The 24,301-nt window shown below is 41.3% G+C and overlaps 1 protein-coding gene across 2 annotated transcripts in view; it reads right to left on the bottom strand.

The window, feature by feature from the left end:
- The window catches only part of COP1 (COP1 E3 ubiquitin ligase), a 129,698-nt gene that overhangs the window by 64,692 nt on the left and 40,705 nt on the right, over nt 1-24,301 (bottom strand). For both annotated transcript variants that reach the window (XM_074877021.1, XM_074877023.1), the window contains exons 12-13: nt 9,765-9,908; nt 1,337-1,445 (exon numbers count right to left, since the gene is read on the bottom strand). In XM_074877021.1, coding sequence (XP_074733122.1) covers nt 1,337-1,445; nt 9,765-9,908 — 253 coding nt within the window. The remainder of the gene's footprint in view (nt 1-1,336; nt 1,446-9,764; nt 9,909-24,301) is intronic.

The following is a 24,301-nucleotide window of genomic DNA, read 5'->3' as shown; positions in this document are numbered from 1 at the left end:
AAAGTCCAGGAAATCCTCACCTTCCTGTTGAGTTATTTAACAAAACTTCTGGTGTCTAATCCTATGTTTTACCACTCAAACAAATATTCTTACAAAACTGCACACTCTTCCCCAAAACACAGAAGAGCTGTATTTGCTATGCTGGCACATGCCACATGGAAGCAAAACACTGCATTGAATGAAACTTGAAATTCAGTCAAGCCCTGAAGTTTAAAGCCTTCACACGGGCTTGCAAGACGATGACATGAAAAGCTCGCCAGGACAAAGTCACTAAAGGATTTCTAATACATGCAGAGCAGATGTCAGTATGCATGCCTCTATGCAAATCCAAATAAAAAATTCAGGTAATCTGATAGGAAGCAAAATGAGTTTGTTTTAACATAAGCCACAGCTGGTCCTCTCTAGGTTCATTATTCAGCCTCAAAGAAATGCAAAATATATTTGAGAGGAAAACAGACAAGATTTATTTTGTCCAGTATAATTTCTTTTTAATTGAGATATGCAAAGCATTAGTGAAAACAAGCGTTATAAAACAGACAAACCATGATGAAAAAGTAAACAAAGGTTTAAATAGGAATTAAAACTTATGTTGAACTGTCAAGAAGAGGGAACTGAAGGCCAGTCTGCAGCTCATTATCACTGACCAGTTTCAGTGCACTATGCCACCTACACAACAGCCTGCAGCACTTCCAGCCTCTCCCCAAACAGAATCACCGCTATTCTAACCTCCTTGCTCTGATCACAATCCCCTCAGAATCCGTTATATAGAAACACAGTGTTCAAATTGCATGAAAAGACAAAATGCCAGAAACTTCTGAAACAGGCCTTGCTGTTGAGCATGTGTATGCTGCTCTGCTGAGCACAGGACTGCATCAGGAAGGGTTCTGCCTACCGCTCTCAGCCTCACCACTTCAGTCTGCAATTTGCTCTTCTTCTTTACGAGCACCTACAGCAGCAGTCACTGCAGGATTTTACAAAAGGCTTTTGACAAAGACTGAAGTGGAAGAGGTATGGAGAGACAGAGGTTTCTGAAGGCGAGACAAACAACTTCCAGAAACTCGTTTCTCCCTGTGCAGATTCCCTGCCTGAAAGCAGCAGCAAGAAAACATGAACTGCCTCATGACTGTGACAAGAAGATATAGCTACTTCCCTCAGAGGACTGCAGCTCAATAAAGCTGTGCGCATGAGACACATTTACCAAACAGGAGGAGCATCCATTTCACCCTGTGGAATGGAAAAGCCTATTGCTGGACTAGAAGCAGAACCTCAGACTGAATACTGCTCCCCTGACATGGTCCATGGTGTGGGAAGGTGTTGCTCACTCATCATATGTTACCTGGTAGACCTTGGATCTTTGTCCTGTGAATCCATCCCAAAGGATGACGGTGCCTTCATAATCACTGCTGGCTAGCAGGTTCTTGTGGTAACTACTCCAGCTGATACAGCTTAAAAAGAAAAAGAGCCATGGTCAGTCTTACATTAAATCATACCTTACAACACAAAAATCACTCTTGCAGTATGTCAGGGAATTAGTGTCTTTCTCAGGAAAGGACAAAACCAAGACCCATCAGAAATATAACAAGCCTTCCTCCACAAACCAAAAGCTTTATTGGCTTAAGTGACATTGCCCCCCTCAATATGAAGTGTTAAGGTTTGGGATTATTTTTTTTTTTTTAAATGTATTCCTCTCTAACACTGTGATTGTTTTGCTATCTGAATTCCACACAAATTCTCACAGAGAGCTCAGGGTTTGAATTCTTAGCCTCTTGCCAATAGCTACTACTACTATTATTACCATAAAGATAACTACTTACCTAACAGAAGCTATATATGTAAAACATATAGCTATATAGATGGTAAGTCAAGCCCTCCTCCAGCACATATGTAATGTTCTATACAAGTACCTTCATGCAAATGAGAGTTTGACTTCTGAGAAACTACTTCCAGCTTTCTGTAAATTCAGAAAGACCCCCCCTTCCTATCTAGAATGAAACAGCACTTTGTTTGCTATGAGCAGTTTAAGAGACGTTTCTGATCCAAAAATGCAAAATATATTGCACAGGTTTATATTTTACACTGATTTAAGTGGCCATGCAAAACTAAATGACAATTCCACTGACTAACTCCAACCATCAGCAGACAAAACAAAAGCAGCGACACTGCCAAGTCAGATCCGTAACATTCTGGCTCTATGACTCCCGAAGCGTTCTGGCACTCTGACTCCCGAAAAACGTGACAGAGGTAAGAAAATCTGTAATACTTGTTCACCAATTTTTGAACCATCTGGCAGAAAAGCATGCCAGTTGGTATCAGCTATGATGCATGTAGCAGAAGCTAAACTGACAGATCCAATTCGTGCAGGTCAAACAGCTCTGACACAGTAACTAGATTACGGTTGCCTTGGGGCCAAGTTTTAACCAACAATATAAACTAGAAGTCCATGATTCTGTAACTTTTTAGTACTGCTTTGATCAGTGCAGCTACACATTGAAATATGATGTAGGTACATGAATACTGACTTACAAGTATTATACCTTGGCAAATTCTTGGTTCCACTATATATCCTGTTTTCCTTAGGAATTTACACACAGAAGGGAAAAATACTTTTCCTTTTTTAAGGTAGTTAAATATAAACACTTATTTTTCAGTTAAATAACAGCAACTCTTGACTATGGTCAAACGTAACTTACTGGGGCGTGAGGTTTATAACTACAGAGGGACTATGCATACCAACCACTAATCATAGCTCACCACTATTTAGCTGCATGGAATCAACAAGCTTATCTGAGGTTCTGGAGCAGAGGCAAGAAACTCAACTGTTTAAGACAAATTTGAAGAAATACAAGAAAGAATAACACGCTGTTAGTACTTGCATCAGCAGGAAACTTCACTGAGTGATCTAAGACTTCCAGCTCTGACTTCTGTTTGTACAAGGTAATCTAATTTACAGAAACAAGACAGTCATCCAACAGCAGCAGCTTTCTGCAAGGCTCTTGCACCACTGCATGATGCTTGGAGAAAACTTTCAGGACACACCTTCCCCAGCGCATCACTGGGAGCTTTCTTTAGAATGGTCAGTACAGAGGGAAATTTGATGATACTGCTTTTAACATGTCAAACTTCTCCCTGTGAGCACCTCTACCTATAGTCTGTTCACACACTTGCACATTTCCTTCTTATAACAGCATCCCTTGGTTTTGAAACTTTGCATTCAGAAACTTAAAAGAGTTTTATTTACCCTATATAAGTCATCATCTTTAACCACCAGCTGCTAGGAGGATGCTTGAGGTGATACAGCTCAGGCAATGCTTTCCTTGGTTTCACCCCTTCCACGATATGTCATTAATTAAAAAGTGTTAAGTGTCCTCAGCCCCTGTAGGTACAAGGACTGTCCACAAATGTATCATCAAGGAGCTATCATTACACTGGCTCTGCTACCATTAGGCACCCACATAGAAAAGCAGGTCTTGACAGTCTATGATTTACTAGAAGCCTCATTCAGAGAGGCTTAAGTGGCTCCCTGAGGACCAAATGAAGCTGGCAGGCACTGCCCACCACGACTGTGAGGTGAAGGTTGCAGCAGCCCAGAGATAACCATGTCTGACATCTGGAGTCTTGTTTCCAGGCAGAGCAGTCACTGATGGAAACAAAAGCAGTACAGAGCCCTAGAGCTACAACACTGAGGCTCTGGGCTGGGAGCAGTCTCCAACTAATGGCAGGGGGACAGACACTGCACTAGACATTTATTGGTTCAGACCTGTTCCCTCTGCCATCTTATCTCCTCTCAAGTCAGGGGTTCAAGGAGCTTAAGGAAGAAAAAAAAAAAAAAAATCTATAAATTTAGCCATCACACAAAAGCAGAAAGAACACAGCCCAGGGCCAAATCTTGGAGAAGGCAGTCTTTGATCTGGACAGCTTTGACAGTATGTCAGGCAGCATCAGCAGGTGGAGGGTCCTACAGAAAGGCAGACATGCTGGTGCCACCTAGTTAGAAGATGGATGCTTTATGCTAGGGGAGCATGAGATCCACATCTGACCAGCAGAAGAGCACTAGGTATTGCAAGCTGAACTATATAGAGGATAATCATGTAACTGTATCTTGTAAAAAAAGAAATCACCCATAACAAAGAAAATTAGGAATTACTGAGTAGGTAGAAAAATATAAAGGACAGAGTTTAACAGTTCTGTTTGAGATGTGATAGATCTAAGGATATAAGTGTCAGATTTGTAGGGAGAAGTAATATTTTATCGGATCAATCAATATAGATGGAGAAAAATGAAGGGTTTCTGTGCCTGGAAGCACGTGCATTAGGTCTGGCACAGCAAAGATCAAGCTAAGCATTCTGAAGTCCCACTGAAGTCTGATGGTGTTAACAAGGGGTTAACACTGGGAAAGCATTTGTAGATAGACTGAGAGGGGAAAACAGGAACTGACAGGTGAAAAATGTTTAGGGATTTGCAGCCACTAAGTGGTTCAATTAACACCTTTTAAGTCGAACACACCATAAATCTTTCATTTTTAAGGAAAATGATTAAAGGATCATAATAATACAAAACCAACCCTGTTCCAGCTCTCTGCCTTAATTCTCCCCTTATCACCACCCAGCTCTCTTTACAAAGTCTGAAACCAGAGCTCTCTCCTTGATGCTGCAATACCTGAGCTTCTTTATAACTTAAATTCTCAAAAGTAACCTTTGTAGAGCACAATTCAGGGTTGCATCAGGTGGAGGGGAGCTCCCTCTCCAGGTAAAGGATGCTTTTTAGCAAGGGCTGACTGTCCTTTGATTGTATATTCTCTGGCATCTATGATGATATAGGTGATTCTGTGATATAGGGCTGAAAGAAGGCTGTCCTGGAACTGGGACACTACAGTATTTCTCTTCCATGTGGCTTTCCTGGGACTTACAAAGGGCTGAGAAGTTACTGCCATGCTCCTCTCAAGGGAAGCACTGATCTGTCTTCCATGCCCAACACAGGCAATTTTGTTGAAACTTCAAAGACATCTACTTTTTTGGGTTCCCTTGAGATGTTATCACGGGTAAACAAATTGAATTACAGACTCAAAAACGCATGGGGGAGCAAGCTGGGGAAGGGGAAAGGAAAGGGCAAAGTTGAGACAGACCAAAAATGGAGCTTACACAGTCCTCAAACAGGTTAAGCATTGAGCCCCCAGAAGTTCATAAAAACAACCTTTTGTAGACAACCTTTAGATGGCCTGCAGCCACATCCAGGGAGAAATTGAGCAGTGGAAGCTTTGAGATATGATACAAAAAAATAGCTACCTAAAGCTGAGATAATGTCTAATTCAGCGCTGAATTAAAAGGAATTGTGTGAGGCCAACTTTTATTTTAAATACTAGTAGCTGTATTTTTTCAGGTTTTACTTTGTTCTTTAATCCAGAAACAAGGTGATAGTTAACGCCCCAGAGGTTTATCTTGCCATAAGTTGTGATAGTTTTCTTTCCTAGGAGATTAGCCTGGAGAAACTCTAGTTGAAAGCTAATCACTGACCTCTGAGATGCTCTCCTTAACCTCAGCATCCGATCTGGACACACAGAAATCCTGACACACACACCCCCCCTCGTGAAAATTTCTGCGCATCCTTCATTTTATCCAGAGACACAAGTGGGCCAGCTCAGTTAGCGCTGTCAGTCACGCTGATGTTTCTTTCATGAGCCAGTATTTTTATGGCTGAAATGTCTCAAATCCAGGATCAAGTTACCCGGTGTCAACCGCCCCTCTGGCAGTGAGTTAAATGGAGTTAAAGCCTTTAATAAGGCACAAACTGCTGTGGTCTGACCTGCTTCCGAGTGCCAAATGCTTCAGATCCAGTCTATTACCATGAGTCAACCCATGCCCAGTAGTTTTAGGACTGAAATGTTTTTAAAGGGAGTGATCTTTTACTGCAAGGAACATTCACGGGAATAACAAAGCTAACCAAATACTTCAGAGACATACAGAATTATTACCATTGTGAATGTTTTAAAAAAAGCTTTTTTCTAATCAATCCAAAGAAAACCTCTGGCAGGGTTAAGAGACAAACACTTTCAAAGAAAAACTTCATCATGAAGTAGTTACTCTGAAAACTGGAATTAATGACAGTTGAAGGTGTATTTCCTTATAACCTGTTTGATGTCAAATGTTTTCTGCACTGGAAATAGAGGCATCCAACAGAACCGCTTCTGAGGTTTTTCAGCATAAAGAGAGCTCATACCTCTCCAAATAGCAAAGACTTTACAATGAAAAACACCATACGGCAAGTTTTTGCTTAATTTAATCTTAATAGTGAGAACTGGCTGCCATTTCAAAAATTGACAGCAATATGCCCATGAACTACTATTAAGATAGAGCAATCATGCATTTGATTTATTGACACCAAAAAATGAAAACAATAAAATACCATCAGCCCCCTAAAAAAAAAAAGCCTACTGATGCTTTGCTTTTACTGCAGTTGACTAAACAGATGCAGCTGATTTTTGGAGGTTTGTGGTAACATCTATCACTGAAGTACAGATGCTGCAAACACACCGTGGTGAGCATGCAGAATACTAAACATGGATTTCAAAAGCGTGTTTACCTAACCACACTTGCACATCACCTATTGTAGATTAACGAGGCCTAAAGCCAATTTCTTTTACCTGAACACTAGATCTCCTTATTTTTCTCACCCTGCAACCTATGGCAAAACAACAAATCTGCCTCTTGAATACATCAGAGAAGAGCTGTGGCTCGCTGCTAGCCGTTCATCCTCTTCTTGTCCTTTCCCATCTCTTCCTGTGCAGGGGGGAGCCGCAGATTATTCTCTGCCATAGCTAGGGACACAGCAAGTCATAATTAGCTCACAGGGTGCTGTTTATAGCTACTACACAATGCCAGGATTTGTTTCTTGTACTGAAGCTATGAATCTGTAAATGGGATTTTTATGAGGATTTATGTGTCATCTTGTGTTTTTCCTGGAAGCTTATGCCACTGTTGTTCCCGGGGGACGCGATGCACATTTACCAGAAACCCAACACACCGACTTCCTCCCTGTTCTTAAAAATAGGGATGAGAAAGCTCAGCAGATGATGAAAAAAGAATGTATTTAAGAAGCAGGTGGGTGTAAAAAAAGGGGGTTGGAAAAGAGGAAGAAAGACTCAGATACAGCTGGTACCAGGGCTCTGCTCCAGAAAAGCCTACAATCAATTACTGCTGGCATGAAGCTCAACCTTTCAGCAGGCGCCCAGCTGGCACAAGGCAGAGCAGGGCTGGGCTGGTGCCAGCCCCGTCCCAGGCAAGGGCTTCCCTTCCCGCAGCTGCTCCAGGCCAGCAGACTTGCTCTTGGCCAGACACGAGTCCTCGCAAATGCTGTCACCTGTCTGCTTTTATAAAAGCCCGTCAGAGCTGCCGCTCCTCCGAAAGCTGAGGCACCAATGTAACCGCTAACGATTTATGCTCCGGCATCATTTTTATGTTCCAGCATCACCACTCTGAACAAGGTTAACCAGGATCAATTTGGGGTGAGCTTCCCATGACGTGTCTTCGGAAAGCCAAAGCGCCTGCAGACAGACAGCTCTGGTGCCGCGTGAGGACGGAAGGGACGTTACAAGCCATGCCAGTGTCACACGCCAGCTTCAGCAGAAGAAACACATCATCAAATCCCATCTGCACACAGACCCCCTCATCCACGCTGGGAGGAGAGGTACCACCTGTGTGCTACAGCAGAAATATGTCTGTCTTCGAGATCAGAAAGGGCAACTAGCAGGTAGAGTAAGCCTCTGGAAGAAGCTGCACCTCCACCCACATTAAGATCAACAGCTTTAAGCCGAGGCTTTTTACAAAAAGAAGGCTCCACTTGTTTAGATTTTATTATAATACAGGCACATTTCCAGCATACTGCAATATTCTGTAATGAAATTACAGCCTTCATATATAACTTCTCCCTCAAGCTACGCCACTTCAGAATAGCAAGTTATTATGCTGCTCAACACTGCGCCAGTGAGCCCCAGCACCAGTGACTGGCAGCACAGCTAATGGATATAGCAAGGATGCATTCGACTGACAGCCTAACTTTATTTGTCAAAACCAAAAGCACCCACATTCCGAAGGAAGGTTGATATAACATGGAGGTGCCAACGGGAAAAAAAAAAGCAGCTTTTCTTTGGAGGAATGAGAGAAACTAGGGCAAGGAAAATGAAAGAAAAGGACCCTGTCTGCCTTCACTGAGGCACAGAGTGTCAGAGGACAATGCATTTAGCATCATCATATATATCTATAATGTATATATGCATGAAATTTGAGAAAGAGAAGAAATCTTGATTGCAAGAGGTATCTTGTCTGGAGCACAAAGCTGACAAGAGTAACATCACTGAAGGCACTAATGGGGCTTTTCTCACCGGCAGCTGCCAGAGAAGGAAGAACAAACAACTTCCTAATGCCTGGCAGGATGGTCCTGGTAGATCCCTGTCAAATTTGAAGTAGCAAGTCTGGAAGTTGTCTCAGACAGACCAAGAAATACTAAACACACATTGCTTTTCCCCTTTTAATTAAGGCAAAAGGTATTAATCGACTGCTAGATGGTTCTCCTATTGTTCTGCTCTTGCCTCCAGAATAATGAAGCTGAATGGTGTGAATTCTGCTATGACTCAGGCAAAAATACGGAACATTTCACAAGTCCACCAAAACGCAAGCTCCATAATCAGTATGGCTTATCAATACAAATCCCTCTTAAACTGTTTTTACTCATCTTGAAAGTCAGTCCCTGTGTCAGTTGCATTGACACATCTTTTCCTTCATAAAACAGTGTCACACAATTCCTGAGAATAATCAGCATAAGTGATCCAGGAGTGACTGATCTATCTTAAGAAACATGTCAACTACAAAACTAAATGTGAGGTTTACGCTATAAAGTAGGTTTGCAAACATTATTAATCTTGTTGCACAACATTTTGTTTTTGTGAAAACTAGACTGTTATATAAGTTTATTACTTACACATTTGTGGGTGCTTTACTGTTTTTAAAATGTAGAGTACCAAATAAAAACAAATGAGTTCAGAGATGCTGGTGACTTGTATTATAATTCTGAATTGGTTTGATTGCCTGTATTATTTACTTTTGAGCTTTAACAGAATTTTTGAATTAGGATTTGTAAGTTAAGTTAGCTGGATTCTTTCAATTGAAGTTCTGACATGGTGATCTATATTTCTTTGGTTTAAGTAATCTAAAAAGATGACAGTAATGATAGCAGCACAGAAGCAAAAATCAAGCAAGGTCTTTTCCCAAGAGCTTGATATTACGAGGCCCAGCAGAACAGTACTTTATGCAGACAAATTCATAGGCAGAAGGTGCAAATGGGGCACATTTCCTGAGGACTAGCAGATGAAGAGAACATGAAGGAATTCGTGATTATTATAAAGTGGGCACAGAAGTTACCTTGAGACAAGCTAAGACTTTACCTGGAGCATATCCACTACTCTGCTTTTACTCTCTTTTAACTGAGTAGGCATCCAGAAACACTTGCAAGGAACACAAAAGCAGTTCGCTACCCTATGTCCCTTCCTCCTCCAGATATGTGGGCCTGCTCTTACCTTGGGTGAGCCCAGCATACGCAAGTAAAAGTGCTTGTGCCACCCAATCCCACCTAGAGTTCAAAGCAAGGTCTCCAATGGCTCCTGCTTTCCTTTCCCCTCCCATTCCCACAATGGATAAGGAAAGCGAAACAGTTACTGCACACAAACAAGCAAATTGAAAAGGCCCTTTGAGTTCAAATGCAAAGTCAACGCCTACCTGATTTTGGAATTACAGGTCATTTCATTCTCAGGGTAGTGAATATCCACTGCGTCCTGAATGACTGTACCATACTCATAGACTTTAATCTTCTTTGTCACCCCAGCGATGGCAAAGTAGTCACAGTCTCGGTCGAACTCGATACTGAGGAACAAAAGCACACGTTGAGAACTGTGTAACACAACACACGTATTCAGCAGCAGAGCATTTTACCACCTAAATGGCGGTACGGCAGAGCTGAGAATCACAGTTTGCAGTTAGCAAATACCCCATTCAGAGCACACATGCCAACAGCATGGAGTTCTGGCTCTTGGGCACCATTTTCTAACCCCCTCCAAACACACCCACATCTCCAATTACTGAAATGGACTTTCTGTGGTAGCCCAATCTCTGCCCCCCCCCAGCCAAGATCGTTGTTCAGATGCTCCAGAAGTCTTCCAGTTCAACTACACCATCTACATTACGCAGTACCCAAATGTCAAAGCTGACAGCTCACCCTGGAAATGGGCTTAACATTCAGCTGCACGAGCTGCACGCTCTGTGATCGTGCTGCAGGATGACTGCCCATTGATTCCTTTTGGCTGCACTGCTGCATCCCTTAGCTCCTATATACAGCAGCATGGTGAACTCAAGTGTTAATGCAGAGCAAACCAGTATTTGTGAAAAAACCTTCTAAATTCCCTGAGTAACAAGAGGGTCAGAACATATAGCTTCAGTACTGTAAAAACCATGCATGCTCTGACTTCCACTTAGGGTTGCTTGTGGAAACCAAGGCACCTTCTTTCTTGAACTGCAGGGTAAGTTTGTAATAGATATCAATGAAGTTGGAAGTAAAAGCAGTCACCTTATAACAAAGTTAAACTGCAAATGAGAAAAGCCTGAGGTTGTACATGAAATACATCTGAGAGAAAGGCAGGCAGCAGGTTATAAACAGCTAATGTCATTGCTACCTCCACAGCTTAGAAGAGCTTGAGAGAAAACTATTAGATACCTAGTAGTCAGGGAAGTAAACCTGCTTCCTAGGAGCTCCTGCCTGCCTGCAGCCCATGTCACTGCAGGCAGGGCAGGGTGGATGTGCACACACACTTACCTCTGCTTTCAGAAGCATCAGCCTCAGAGAGACACCAGTTTGCTACTCCTCCCAGAAAGGATTTGGGAGATGGCATTTGCTCTCAGTCTCCAGGTTTCTATGATCAGTAACCAGCTCTCCTCAAGTCTCTTGACTAAGCAATCAATCTACTGCTTTGAGAAGTCTCTTTTGGGGTTCTTTCACTCAGTAACTAATTTCAATCTCTGCTGTCCCTATCATCTTTTTTCCAAGAAGCCAGAGCATTTGTGAACCAGGCAGCAAGTTCTGAATGGCAGCAGAGAAAACTGAGTTTACACTGATTTCACATTCATATAGCCTGAAAAATCCTGAGAGCAGGGGTATTTAAGGTACCTTTCTACAATTAGAAAGCATTAAACCAATTACAAGAACAGAGAGGGTTCTTCAGGCTTCCCCTATAGCTATAACAGGTAGAATTTTCTACCCCTCGACATAGCTGAGAAGTCAAAGGCACTGCAATGCTTTCAAGGGAAAATAAATTTAAATGCCAACAGAGTTTTCAAGTTCTTGTAAAGGAGATATCATCAAGTTATTTTTAAACTGTGGAGAGAACGGATTGTTGATATGCAGTCTGACTGTATAAAATAATTCAGTGAAACAGCTTGCAACTTGGCCTTTTAATTCAGGCATAAACTTCTCCAAAGCAGTGGCAGGAGACAGTCCCACTCGCTGTTGCTTCCTTGCTAGAGGAGAAAAGAACTAGTTGGGTCCAGCCTGCAAAGTCACGAGCCTCCAAAAGGCAAAGAAATGGAACATGCTTAAGCCTGGGGAATCAATCAAGCAAGGATGCATCTATTTAAATAAAACAGGAAAGGGAAAGAAGCCGTATAAGCTGCCAGACTGCTCTCCCCCGCCCCAGATCTACCCTAGTCTAATCACTTTTTATACAAACAGGCCGAAAGCACCATTCAGACCTGCCTTGTCAGCTCACCCTATTCTATGGAAGACTTTTATAATCAAAAGCCTCTATAACAATACAATGGATTTACCTGTGCCACAATCTTAATTAAACCGCTGTCTCAGCTCCTGCTCACTGCCCTGTGGATTCAGGTAAAGCACAACTAAACTGATGGCAGCGATTCATCTACTTGATTCAATTTATACCCTTAGCCTTCTGCTGAAGAAAAAAAAAATAATATATTACAATGTCTGGTAAAAAGCCAAGTTATTAGAACAGAATAGAACCTCTCTCACCTGGGGTGGGTTTGCTTCTCTAGCATTAATTCAATTTTTTTTTTTTTAAATAGAGACATGCTGTAGACATAACAAATGAGTATTTCAATATGTCTATAAAAGTTAACACATCATTAAAAAAATTAATAAACGGCATCAACCAATGAAATTGATTGTCAGACCTGTGACCTTCAAACAGCATCAAAGACACTGCAGGGAGAAAACAGATGCAGAACTAAACCACGACCTGTACAGATGTTTGCTGGCTGTGAGAGAGGCAGGCAAACCCAACACCGCAAGCTTAACACATAGTTGCACCTTGGCCTCCCTCTCCTATGCACAGTCCTGGTCCAACAGCTGTTCTCGCTTTCTGCCAGTCCACTTTTTGTAACCGATTTACATCAAACACCCCCCCACACACCCACCCCCCGAACAATCTAGTGGCTAATCAAGTGCATTATTTACCATATAAAACTATTCCTAATATTTGCAAAGCTCTTGCTTCCTCCTGCACTAATCAGGATTAGGACAAACAGCCCACTTGCATAGCAACAGTTATTTTCATGCTTTTTCCTATAAGTCTTCTAAATACCTTTAGCGTTAAGTAGGGCTTATTTGCATTTAACTAGCTCGATGGTATTCCTGTCACTTACCGCTTGAAGTCTTTGTGTCAATGTAAGTGCTTGCTTACACACAAGTTTATCTGCATGAAAATTTGCAAGGGAACTTAGTTTTATTTTGTCAAAAGATACAGCAGGGGCAGCTCTGAAGAACAACATTCTGGTTGGCAGGTGATGCATTTCTACAAAGTGAATTAGTCATTAACACAATGATAACATGCAATAGAGTAGTAGGAAATACTTTATCCTTTTTTGTGAAAACGGCCATTGAATCAAGAGACAAACCAGCTGGACAACAGCATCCACTTCACATGTGGTGAGAGGCAGAGCTATCAGTGAGCCAAAGCAACGCATAAAACACGCATGCAATGGCTATTAACATCCTGCTAAAATAAGAGCAATGTGTTTTGGTAGCACTGTTTTAGTTAGACTTAACATGGGACTGACAATGAACGTTTTCACCATCTCAGAGGGCAGATGGAGCACCAACTGTCTCTGTGTGCTACAAACCTACCTCAGTACTAGCATGAAGCCACCTCCTTTAGAGATGGGAGACCAGTTCAGACATTCATTTTTTTAAGGAACCACTGGAGATAAACCATGTTTTAGATCATTTCAACATCCAGTTAAGTTCCCTCTTGGACTAGCAGTGATCCTTGCTCCTCAAAGACGTGCATGTTAGAAACAATTAGCAATTGCTCCTTTTGGGTTTTTTTAACCTCCTTTTAAACTCCACATTTCTGACCAACAAAGACTAGCTGAATTTTTATAGGGAATCTTTTGGGGTCACAAAAGCTCCTGGATATTTGAAAAATATGTATAAACGTGTAATAGAATTTACTCATAAAAATCAAATTGTAAGGAACTGATTGTTTTGTTCTAGGGAAAATAGAAGAGAGACATCTCCAGTTCCCAAGTCACCACTTTCTTTTTCCTAAGTAGTTATTGACCAGCGTCCTATGGAAATACCACTAAGAGCTGCTAGAAAGTAAACACATTCTCAAGGGTTCAGGTTGCCCTGCTGCTTATCTTTATTCTTAATCTGTGAGATTATAAATCAATTGCTTTATTTAATGCTAAAACCTACAACCTTGGAGAGCACTCATAGCTAACAAATGGAATTACAAAATAAATTGCTTCTGAAACATGTCTGGAAGCTTGGCATGGTGTTGAGTGTAGACCAGTAGGGAAGGAGTAAAGCATGAGCATTTACTAGTTCTGCCATTGTATAAGACTTGCTACATTTGCATCCTGATGGTGTGTGCAGTTCTCCGCACTCCAGGAGGACACACTGGAGTGAGAGAATGCATACAGATGGGCAACTAAATTGATTCAAGGAATGGAGCAGCTGCCTTACCATAAGGGTTACCATAAGGCAACAGCAAGACGGGTGCTCAACAAGTCACTGCACACTAGAACTAGGAGGCACTCACCAGAAGATTGATTTGGGACAGATGAAGGTTCCCCCCCTCCCAGTCACACTTTAAAAACCAGACACACATACATTCCAGGTACTTACTCCTGCAAGACATGATGGTAGCAGAGTGAATATGACAACACGAACAACTGGTTACAACATGTAATCCATGAAGAACTGGTCCACACCAGATATTAACAGAAACAAATATAGATACACCCTTTAGTATCCCTGATGTAATGATTGTGGGTGCTGGGAGGCCACAAGACAACAACTCTACAGGTTGGAATGCTCTGTGGTCTTCTGCAGGGCCACCGTGGGGCTAGGTGCCCTCCAAACTGACCCCAGGGGCAGCTTACACTGTACTTGAAATTGCAGTTTGAAACACCCCAGGGATCAGACTGGAGGGGCACCTAGCCAGCAAGTTTCTCTGAGAAACGGGTACGTGCTGTATCTACTGCTTCAAATCACGAGAAGGGGGGAGGTTGCATTTAACTGCATCACTAGTTACAGCTAAAAGGTCTGCAGCCAATTGCTCCTCTCCCGTTTCCATACACACACACTCTACAATTGCTACTATAATCATAAATGCCTCTGCTGTGACTTGGTAATGAGATATGTGACCGTAGGAGTTGCCATTTCCACAAAGTAGATGACTCAGTCCCTCTCATGGGACTCTCTCTATATATATTTATATATTCCTCCCTGAATATACCAAAGCCTTTCAATTCTACTTCTACCTATTATGGTGCTGTTTCTGTTTCCATATCTCTAACCCCAAGTTCTATCTTGCCAAGACTCCATATTCAATTGCAACATGGATATACTGTTTTCAGTTTTGGGGAGACTTAATTGGTGGGAGGGAGAAGAAAACGGCAGCTTTTACTCTTCACTTACATTTCCTTAAAGTCTTTCTCACTTTGTGCTTCCACTCCCTGGCCTCTGAGAGATATCCTGTCACTTCTGCCAATCCCAAGTCCCACCATCTTATAGCCTGGTTGCCTATTTCCAATGCCCATTTTGAGGTATTGAAGTCAAAGATAGAAATTTAGGTTACAACCCAACACCATGACCACCAAAGACTGCTCAGCACCGGGGACCAATACAGAAATTGGTATTAATATCACATACCTGAGAGACTGTTCTTACAGCAGACTGATATTTTAAGGCAAAGTAATTAGTGTCACTAAGCATGCACTAGCATACTAATTTGTAGTTTTTAAACACAAAGCTATATTGAGGCATAGGAAGCTGCTATTACAGCACTTGGGCTTTGTACTCCAGCTCGAAGTCTATATTTTGTCACATATAAAAACAAAGGCCACTGAGATAAAGCATATGAAGTTTCAGTCTCAAAAGACTGTTTTGCTAAAGCTGTGAGTGGCTGAAATTAAAAATGTTACGGGGGTTTTTTGTTGTTTTTAATAAAGCAACAGTTGCATTAGTTACTCCTCACTCCAAGGCACCACCTAGAATAGCAGCAGTGACCTTATTTAAAGTCCTTCACCTGCACCGTAGGGACAAGGATAAACCACAGCTGGCTGAATGTATTCCCTGATTCAAAGCCCTGTGCTGCTAAATGTTTTCCAATATAAACTGAGCTAGCACACCGCAATCCCAGACAGGTTATTGCAATCTCTACTCTCTACTACCGCTTAAAGAAAAACCCCTTTGATTCTCTACACTGTTATATGGGTAAGTTAATCGTATGAACAAGACTTCACTTAAAATGCATCCTGTCAGAGTAAACACCTTCATCTGTAAGCAACATATTAACTTGGGTTAGATGTGACCCCCAGATAACAAGAAAATTGCCAGATTTGTCTTCTAATCAAGGTAAAGTTGTCTTGGCTGCTATAATTACAGCCTCTCAGTGGATCAGATTCAAGTCTAATGGAAGTCTAACAAAAACCATGGGACAGAAGACCCCAAGCTATTTCAGTCTGATCTCATTCCTTGTTGTTTGTGATGTTCCAGCTCCAGGTTCAGCAGCACTAGTTACTGTTGAATGTACCTTGGGTACCCTCTCCTGACATCACACCTCCTCCAGGCTTCAAACATCTGACGGGAATACACTTCCCCTAAGCAAACCTCTATTTAAAGCATAAAAAGGAGACACTAGAAAGTCAGCTCTGTGTGTTGATTATCTTTTTTTCCCCATCCAACAGCTGGAAAACAGTCAGGGAAGGGTGTTATAACAGTTCATAGAAGCCTGCACTGCACAGAAGGACGGTCCTCAGCTCCGGGCTCCCCTGGGAAGACATTACTGCACCAGTCATGCTGCAGTCACACTTTCAGCTTCTTTCTTGCAGCCACAGTAGCCTGGAGTTTTATTTTGCTCCGTTTGAAGAAAGGCTTAAAAAGGTACCACATTGACAAAGTAATATCCGTGGACCTAGTTCCAGGCCCACTTCATGCTTAGAAAAATCCTTTTAAGTGTAATGAAATGCCATCAGTTCTAACAGAGACCACTTCGAAATATTCTCATTCCATAAAGAGCTTGTTTAAAGGAGAAAATTAAAACTGAATCGAGGAGGTTTGGTGGGCTTAGTTCCATCTCACAGCTCTGAAGTCAAAACCAGAGCTACTTTCATGCTTTGTCATCGCTAGATAAAACAGAATCATTCTTTTTTAAAACCCAATGAGAGAACATACTATGCTAGAGAGATTAATTATACTTCCTGCAATAGCTCAACTTTCAGAACCAGGATCCCCCCTACTTTTGGGGGGGAAAGCAAGGGAAAGTGACCCTGAACCTAATCCCTAAAGACAACCCAAAATTTCCCAGGAAGACATAGCAGACTTTCTATAGCTAAAGACATCCTGTTCTACTGCATAAGTTGGTTTTTTTTTTTTTTTCATACACGTATTCAGGAGAACCTGGCTTAATTAGCACTAATGATGAGAAAACCTATAGGGAACTACTGAATTTTGCAAGCAACCAAACATAAAGTCTATTGATGAAAAGCCACTTTACTGCTAGGCGATGCTCTTCTGCATGCTGAAGAGAAGATGACGACAATCCCAGGGTTTATATGCCAAATACACAAAAGTACAATGAGCCAAAGCCGTTGCAAACAACTACCATGCAAGTTAATGAGGATTAGATTCAGTTTTTCCACAAACACCATTTTAAATAAGCTAGAGTAGGGAAATGTTAACTAAAAATGCCAACAGTTAAATGCAGAATGTTTCTTACGACACTATTTAAAATTCAAGCCAAGTTATCAGTCTGCCTGCTGTAGTATTTCGGGTAACCTATCTATATTTGAAAACCAGGTTCTGCCATTTCTCCCAGCTGGGCTGATACACAGTAGGTTACAAACAGCTCTGACAGTAACAGGAGCACAGCTTCAATGTTACAGAATAGTAAGGTGGAAGAGGTTTTAAGTCTCCAAACATACTCAGCTGCCTTCTTCCCACATTCAAGCTTGGAAAACACTTCCAAGAAAGAGGGTAGCAGCCTCAGCCCAAGCTGTATAAGGAGCAGGTTTGAGGTAGGAAACCCTGCTCCACAACAAGGTTATCGGCACAGCAATACCATCTTATCAAGATTATGCCATTAAGTAGGAAGGAACTCAATCAGTTGTGATAGACATTGAAGTACCTTCTACATAAGGCCATTCTAATGCTTTCAAGCTTGTTTTGAAGTCATCACATTTATTACTACACCAACAAGGACTTTGTTTCTTCAAAATTGAGCACAGCAGCTGCTGACAGAGCCAAAGAGGCAGGGGAAGAAATGCATCAGGAGAAGCTCTGCACAGGAAACCTCCATCAATACGGGGACTGTAAACACAGTCCATCCACAGGCTCCAGTTCATGATTCCTCCACGATTTAGCTGCAGCAGCTGAAGACATTTCTGACTCCAGCTGACCACATTGCCAGACATACCATTTCTGAGAAAAAAACCCCGCCCCACCCAGCGCCCCAGTACACAGCCTGCCATATTATTAACCCAAGACTCCGAATTCACCCAGCACCACCATCAGCTCCTCTGCCAGACACACTGCAGCAGAGCATCAGGAGGGACAGCTGGAGACAGTAACCTCTTTAGACACCTCGGCACAATCCAACAGGCACCACAAGTCAGGGCGCCAGCCTTCATAAATATCCAGTCCATACGCGCAGATGAGCTGTCTCGAGGAGCCAAAGAATAGGCTGGGGCAATTAACTCCGATGGTCCTGCTGCCTCGTGATGGTGAAACAAGGTTAAAATGCCATTTGAAGCATTTTTTGTCCCACTGCTAAACTAGTTTCAGGAGATTATTTTGATGGCATTTCTGGTCAGTATTTTGTATGTTATTCTTAAACTATTCTTTAGGAAAAATAAAGGCACTATGAATACCCCTAATTTCACACAGTCTCATATAGAGAAACTTGATCTGACTTCCACCTTCATTTGCACAAATGTATACATGCACTTGTATATAATCCTGTAAGAACATAAGTGTAACTTCATAACTTATTTTACAAAACATCTATGAAGCATATAAATCTCAAGCATCTCTGTCTTGGAGTCTGTATTTATTAATACAGACAATAATCATTATGTCCAGGCTCTTCTCCAGGCTGAGCTGCTTGTAAGGTTTTTTTTCTCAGAACTGTTTAAGCCCACACCACACACCTTTGCATGCCTTAGCACACCACCTCAATATTTTTTTTTTTTTTTTTCAAATACCTACCATTTAACAGACTAACTCCTCTAGTTACCAAGGAAGGGACACACAAAAAAATCCAAAGGCATGCTAATGCTTTTCAGATAACTACCTCCTAGCAAATTCAGGCATTTCCAACAAACATGGCTAGAGAATTAAAAGAACACTGTAATAAGCTACAGAAATTCATGTTCTATTAATAACAGGCTTCTTTCTTCAAGCAGACACAAAAATTCACTGTATCAACATTCAACATTGAAAGAAAGCCATAAAATTGGGGGGGGAATTAAGGGAAATCTGTCTTTGTTTTTTTACCAACACTGTTGGTATGGAAGTTCTGTATATAAGATGCTGTGAAACCACAGTTTTCATGGTTTGCCAAGACACAGCACCACTGCTTTACGATAGCAATTATTACCTGAACATCAGGAGGAACAGAAGGGCAGCTACCTGCAGCCTCACAGAAAAGATTTTTGTCCTGATCAGTCAAGGGGTGGATGCAATGACGCAACACAACTTCTACATGGTACCATCCTCCTACCTTAAATATTAATCTCTCAGAGGACATTCCTGACCCTAAAGAATCCATTTTAAGTTCCTGCACTTTTATAAACCTTCTCTTCAAGAAAGCCCAGTCTTATTCTAATAAATACAATCCTGTTTAAATTAACTCCCATTTTTAAGCAGGGGATCCCAAAGTTCATAGGAAGTGAATTTCACTTTGCACTATACATGGCAAAGCCACGTAAGGACATTGATTCTCCTTAAAACCTAAGGCCAGGGGAAGACTCTCAGCAGAAAGTCAGGGACAGAACCTCAAATTTCTAGTGAGCTGATCATTTACCTTTATCACAAGAGTACCGTCCCCAAGACTTGGAGGTCTCTGATCCAATAATCCTGCTCAGAGCAGGGGCAGCTCTTTAGTTAAACCACGTTGCTCAGGGCTTTCTCCAGCCAGTTCTTGAACACCTCTGAGGATGGAGCTTGCACAACCTCTTTGGGAAGCCTGCTCCAATGCCAGACTGCCCCACACTGCAGCTAGTGACCCCTCCACAACATTTGTGAAGAAATGGCAATTCCTTACATAAACTGCATAAAGTTTCTTCAAGGTATAAAAAAACCCCACAAAGAGCAAATCATTATTTAATACATCTGGTTTAAAAGCTGATTCCCAAATTCATCAAGAGACTGTTCAATACTTTTAACAGACCATTTATAAAAATTCACAAAGTTTAAATCAAACTAAAAAACTCATCTAATTATCTGCAGATGGAGACAGGTTTGAAGTATTAAGAGAGCTTAATGGGAAAAAAATCTTCCTGCTACCAAATAGTCTGAAATTACTAGGGAAAAAAATGAGGTCCCACTGGCGGTCATGCAACTTCCATTCATTAACTTCCCGATATCAAGTTATTTAACTTTTACCCCTGAAAGCTTATGTTGTTGGAAAAACAGATTTCTCTGCAATGTCACCAGAAAGTTTACTGTTCAGGTTGAGACTGGAAATATGAGCAGACCTGCTCTTTTCTGGTTTCAGAGTCCCTGGTTAGTATTAGCAGCCCATCCTGGGGACTTGGGAGGGCTATGTTACAGAGATGAGAGTGCCTCTGAACTCTGAATTCAGAGCTCTGAACTGACATCTCTATAACCCTTCTGCTGGGTACGAGTCACATTTAGCTTCCTGCTCAAGGGATCCAAACCACAATTATGTACTAGGAATGTATCAATTCTGTAGTCCAGAGAAAAAGAAGAGAAAGTAACGGAAAGGTTCTGTACTTTACTCAGATTTAATTAAACAAAACCCCATTTCAGCCCCAGACAACCTCTGGTCTATGGGCCAAAACCTCAGATAAAGCAAGGTAAGAGAACCACAGGAGAAGCACAAACTTCAAGTAGGTTCAGGGTATTATACTCCAAGTTTCCTTGGCCAGTCTGTAGTCTAAGTCTCTTTATCCAAGCATTTCTTTCTTCCTTCCAGCTGTGGGAAAGTCCAAGTAAGACAGATCCATCCACAATTTTGCGCTGCCACTTGTAAATAAGAATCCATTTAAAAAATGATTGATTTAACAGACTATAAGAAAAATTCAGCCCTCCTCATTTCTCATCTTCTCAAGGAGCAGCATCTACTGTACTCTGAAACATAATCCTGTGAAGGATAAACGCACTTACATTTCTTTCATTTATCTTTACCACCAAGATAGAAGCACTGCTGGTCACCAACTTAATAAAATGGCTCATCTAATCCTAGCCAGCCCAGGGCATTAAAAAAAGGGAAAAAAAGGGAGAAAAAAAAAGGGACTTGTTAGGATAGATACAGAACTAAAAGGTACCTTGTTGAAGTCCAGATCTGAGAATTTGTATGGACATGTATTCCAAAGGGGAACAAAAAAATAGCAAGTTTCAATGAAGACACAGAAAACATATTCCTAATGGATGTTTTTTCTTTTAAGCTCACCTTTGAAGAAAGGATGTCAGGTCACGTTACTGAAAGGGCCAGCACAAACAAAAATACAATCTTGAAACTGACTTAATTGTGCTGTTTGAATGTTAAGAGAAACCTCTTCATATCTTGTTCATTACTTAGAGGCAACGGAATAATAAGCAAGCAATTATACAAAAAAGAATAATGGACCCCAAAGGTAAGATCCAGTTTTTGGACACTGGCTCAAGATTCAACAGAGGAGTTGAGTAAGGTTTCAGCAGCCAAAAAGCAAGTTGTTTCTTTCCCTCTTTGTAAATCACTACACCTTGAGATAAATATTGTTAGTCTGGGCCATCTAAAACCCTTCGCATGTAATTTTAAGACCTTTCAGAGAAATGGTAAGCTAACCCAGAAGAATTTGAAGTCTGAGCAGATGACAAAAACCCACAACATTTGCCCCTAATCTTCAGGGCTTCTTGGAGAGACATGTTTCCAGTAGACCTGGGAACCACCCGGCAGGGAGAACCAGCTTTCAAATAACTGACTTTCAGACAGACATCTTGCTGTAGTCTGTTTCTTGGATTTTTCTGGTCTTTTTTTACAATATGAAAAAGACTGCCACATTACTCTCTGAAGGCCTCTGACAGTGCTAAAGCAATTTTCTACATAAATCATTGTAATGCTAACGCTGCAGTTTACAGACTCATCTTTAAAAGAAAGCCTTTACTATTTACTGTCACAGCAAGCAGAGAGAAGAAAAGTTAAGTTAAGCTCTGACGACTGCTCTGTCTGGGGGCATAATAAATGAAAAATTTATTCCTTGGCCCAATTCTAACAAAACTTAATATACTTGTGAAAATCCTATAGATACTTTGTACTTAAGAGAACTGAGTATATGAAAAAACATTTAACATGTTGAGGTACATGCACATTCACACTGCAAGCATGCTGAAAGCCCCCCAAAATGTTAAAGCAAAACTCAGTGACTGGCAATTGCAAAGCCTTGAATGTGTTTTCCCTTGAACATTCTTCTCTGTTAATCAGTTTTTCTGGAAGGAAATAAGGGAAAAAGAGGACTGAAGGTTGTAAATTTTGCTTGTGAGCATGTTTCTAAGCAAGGTAAGGAAGCTCTCCCTCACAGGGATTATCATCACCCTGCGTGCACCTTTCTAAATAAGACCGTAAGCCTGTGATGGAAGATGTGCAGCTTAGGTACCAGCCCTGCATCAGTCCCCTGAGCCCTGCCGGCACCGCAACCGACGGCTGCCACCGTGCGGATGCTGCCCGGCCACCGCAGGGCCGCTGGCCAGGCAAGGCTCAGCACAGGTCCCTCGGGCAACCTCACTGCTGGGCTGGGGAAACCGGGAACTGGAGAGCAGAGCCTTGGCTTGTCCCTTCATCCCGAAAGGCAGCTGTAGCTTTCCTAAATATTTCATCAGAACTTTTATAGTAACACAACATACGTAGTATTGTTTATAGGCTTTTATTAGTCCTCTAGAAGTCCAGACATTCATGAATATGCTTGTGGCAAGGCATTCAGGAGAGTGCTGTTGCTGCTCTTTAGATATAGTCTTTAATTACACTTTTCATCCTGTTACCATCAACCCCCTTCTAAGTAGACATCAAGGTTTTGCAGATAAAGAACATATTTCCATCTTCTTCCTTCACAAAGATAAAGCTAATGCATCTTAAAAACATCTTTATTTAAGACAGTCAGATCTTCACGAGTCCAGTGTGTGGACTTCATTGTAGGGTTAAAGCAATGGAAACCAAACGCTTGTATTCTGTCCATTTACAACAGCAGCTTTTTTTAAAACACAAACTAAATTAAGTACAAGTTTAACTTCTGGTCAATTCTACTTTTATTCTTAAGTATTCTTAAAATATCCCTTTAAAATACTTTTGAAAAAAATTGTGAGGATTCCTTACTTATTAACCTTATCTTTGCTTTGTATTTAAATGCATGTGTCGCAACACCTAAGCAGCCAGACTTACTTTTTGTTGTTTCATCAGTGTTTCCTAGTGCATGCCCAGGAACACCTTTAGAAGTCAGTGCAGTGGACCAAATAAGCAAACTTTTCACAGTATTTTTAAAAAATGAAGATTATAAGCTTTCAAAGTGTCCCAATAATTAATTTGGTCCCTCCATGGGTACCTAAAAGCTGCTCTCGTTATGTTAAATTGCCATCACTGGGACACATGCCTCATTTAGCTTCACAGACTCTCCCTGAACTTCAGTCTATTAATTTGGATGAAGAACAATGGTGAACAGAAGTGTGTTGGCCAACACACACAACATGTAAATTCTTGATTAACAAATTCAAACTTTAAAGGAACTGTTTGGATAGCCAGAAGCTAACAAGAGTTACAGCAGCAGCACATTCAGCAGCCCTGCTTTACCAAAGCAGTTAAGGACACGCTCAGATGTGAACAGTCTTACTCAACCCACATACTAAAACCCCTAAAATTTCTTAAAATGCTTTGATAAATAAAAAGCATCAGCAGGGAAGAACATTGAGTTGGAAGCCAAGTTATTTTTCAGTGAAATGCATTTAACTACAGATTCTAGCACCGTCTTGGAGAGAGGCCCCGCAGTACCTTCATTTTAGAAACAGTAACACACATACTTTTCAAACATATATTTCACCCAAGAATTATAATGCCTTCAAAACGGGAGCAAGATTTACTGCCCTTCCAGCATTTTCTAACCAAATACCACAAAAATGCTGCTCTTGCAGAATGTCAAGGAAAAGAAAGGGCAAAGGAGCAAAATCCAATCCGTGCTGAAGTTGGTAGCTGAGGAAGTCTGTCTACGTTGCAGTGAGATTCCCATCTGCATTTCATTGCAGTTAGTGTGAACCCAATCAGTGCAGGTTAAATATACGTCAGATCAGTGATTATTGTGTTCTGACCTCTGTGGCTAAGTCGGACATTATACATTCCTGCTACATATTGCAGTAGTTAAGGAATCAATGCTACTTTAAAAAAAATATGTATTCTACGCTACGCATGCCTCCATTTCTTCATAGTGCAAACTTCTTGGGCTCTTTCAACAAACATTCAAGCTGTTCTGTCACTGTCTGAATGGCCCCTTCATAAGGCATTAGATCAAGACTCAGAAAACCCAAGTTCAATTCA

Source organism: Strix uralensis, chromosome 8 (genome assembly GCF_047716275.1).
Source record: "Strix uralensis isolate ZFMK-TIS-50842 chromosome 8, bStrUra1, whole genome shotgun sequence".
Taxonomy (NCBI): domain Eukaryota; kingdom Metazoa; phylum Chordata; class Aves; order Strigiformes; family Strigidae; genus Strix; species Strix uralensis.
Note: the sequence above shows the minus strand (reverse complement) of the source record. Positions and strands in the feature narration are given on the sequence as shown.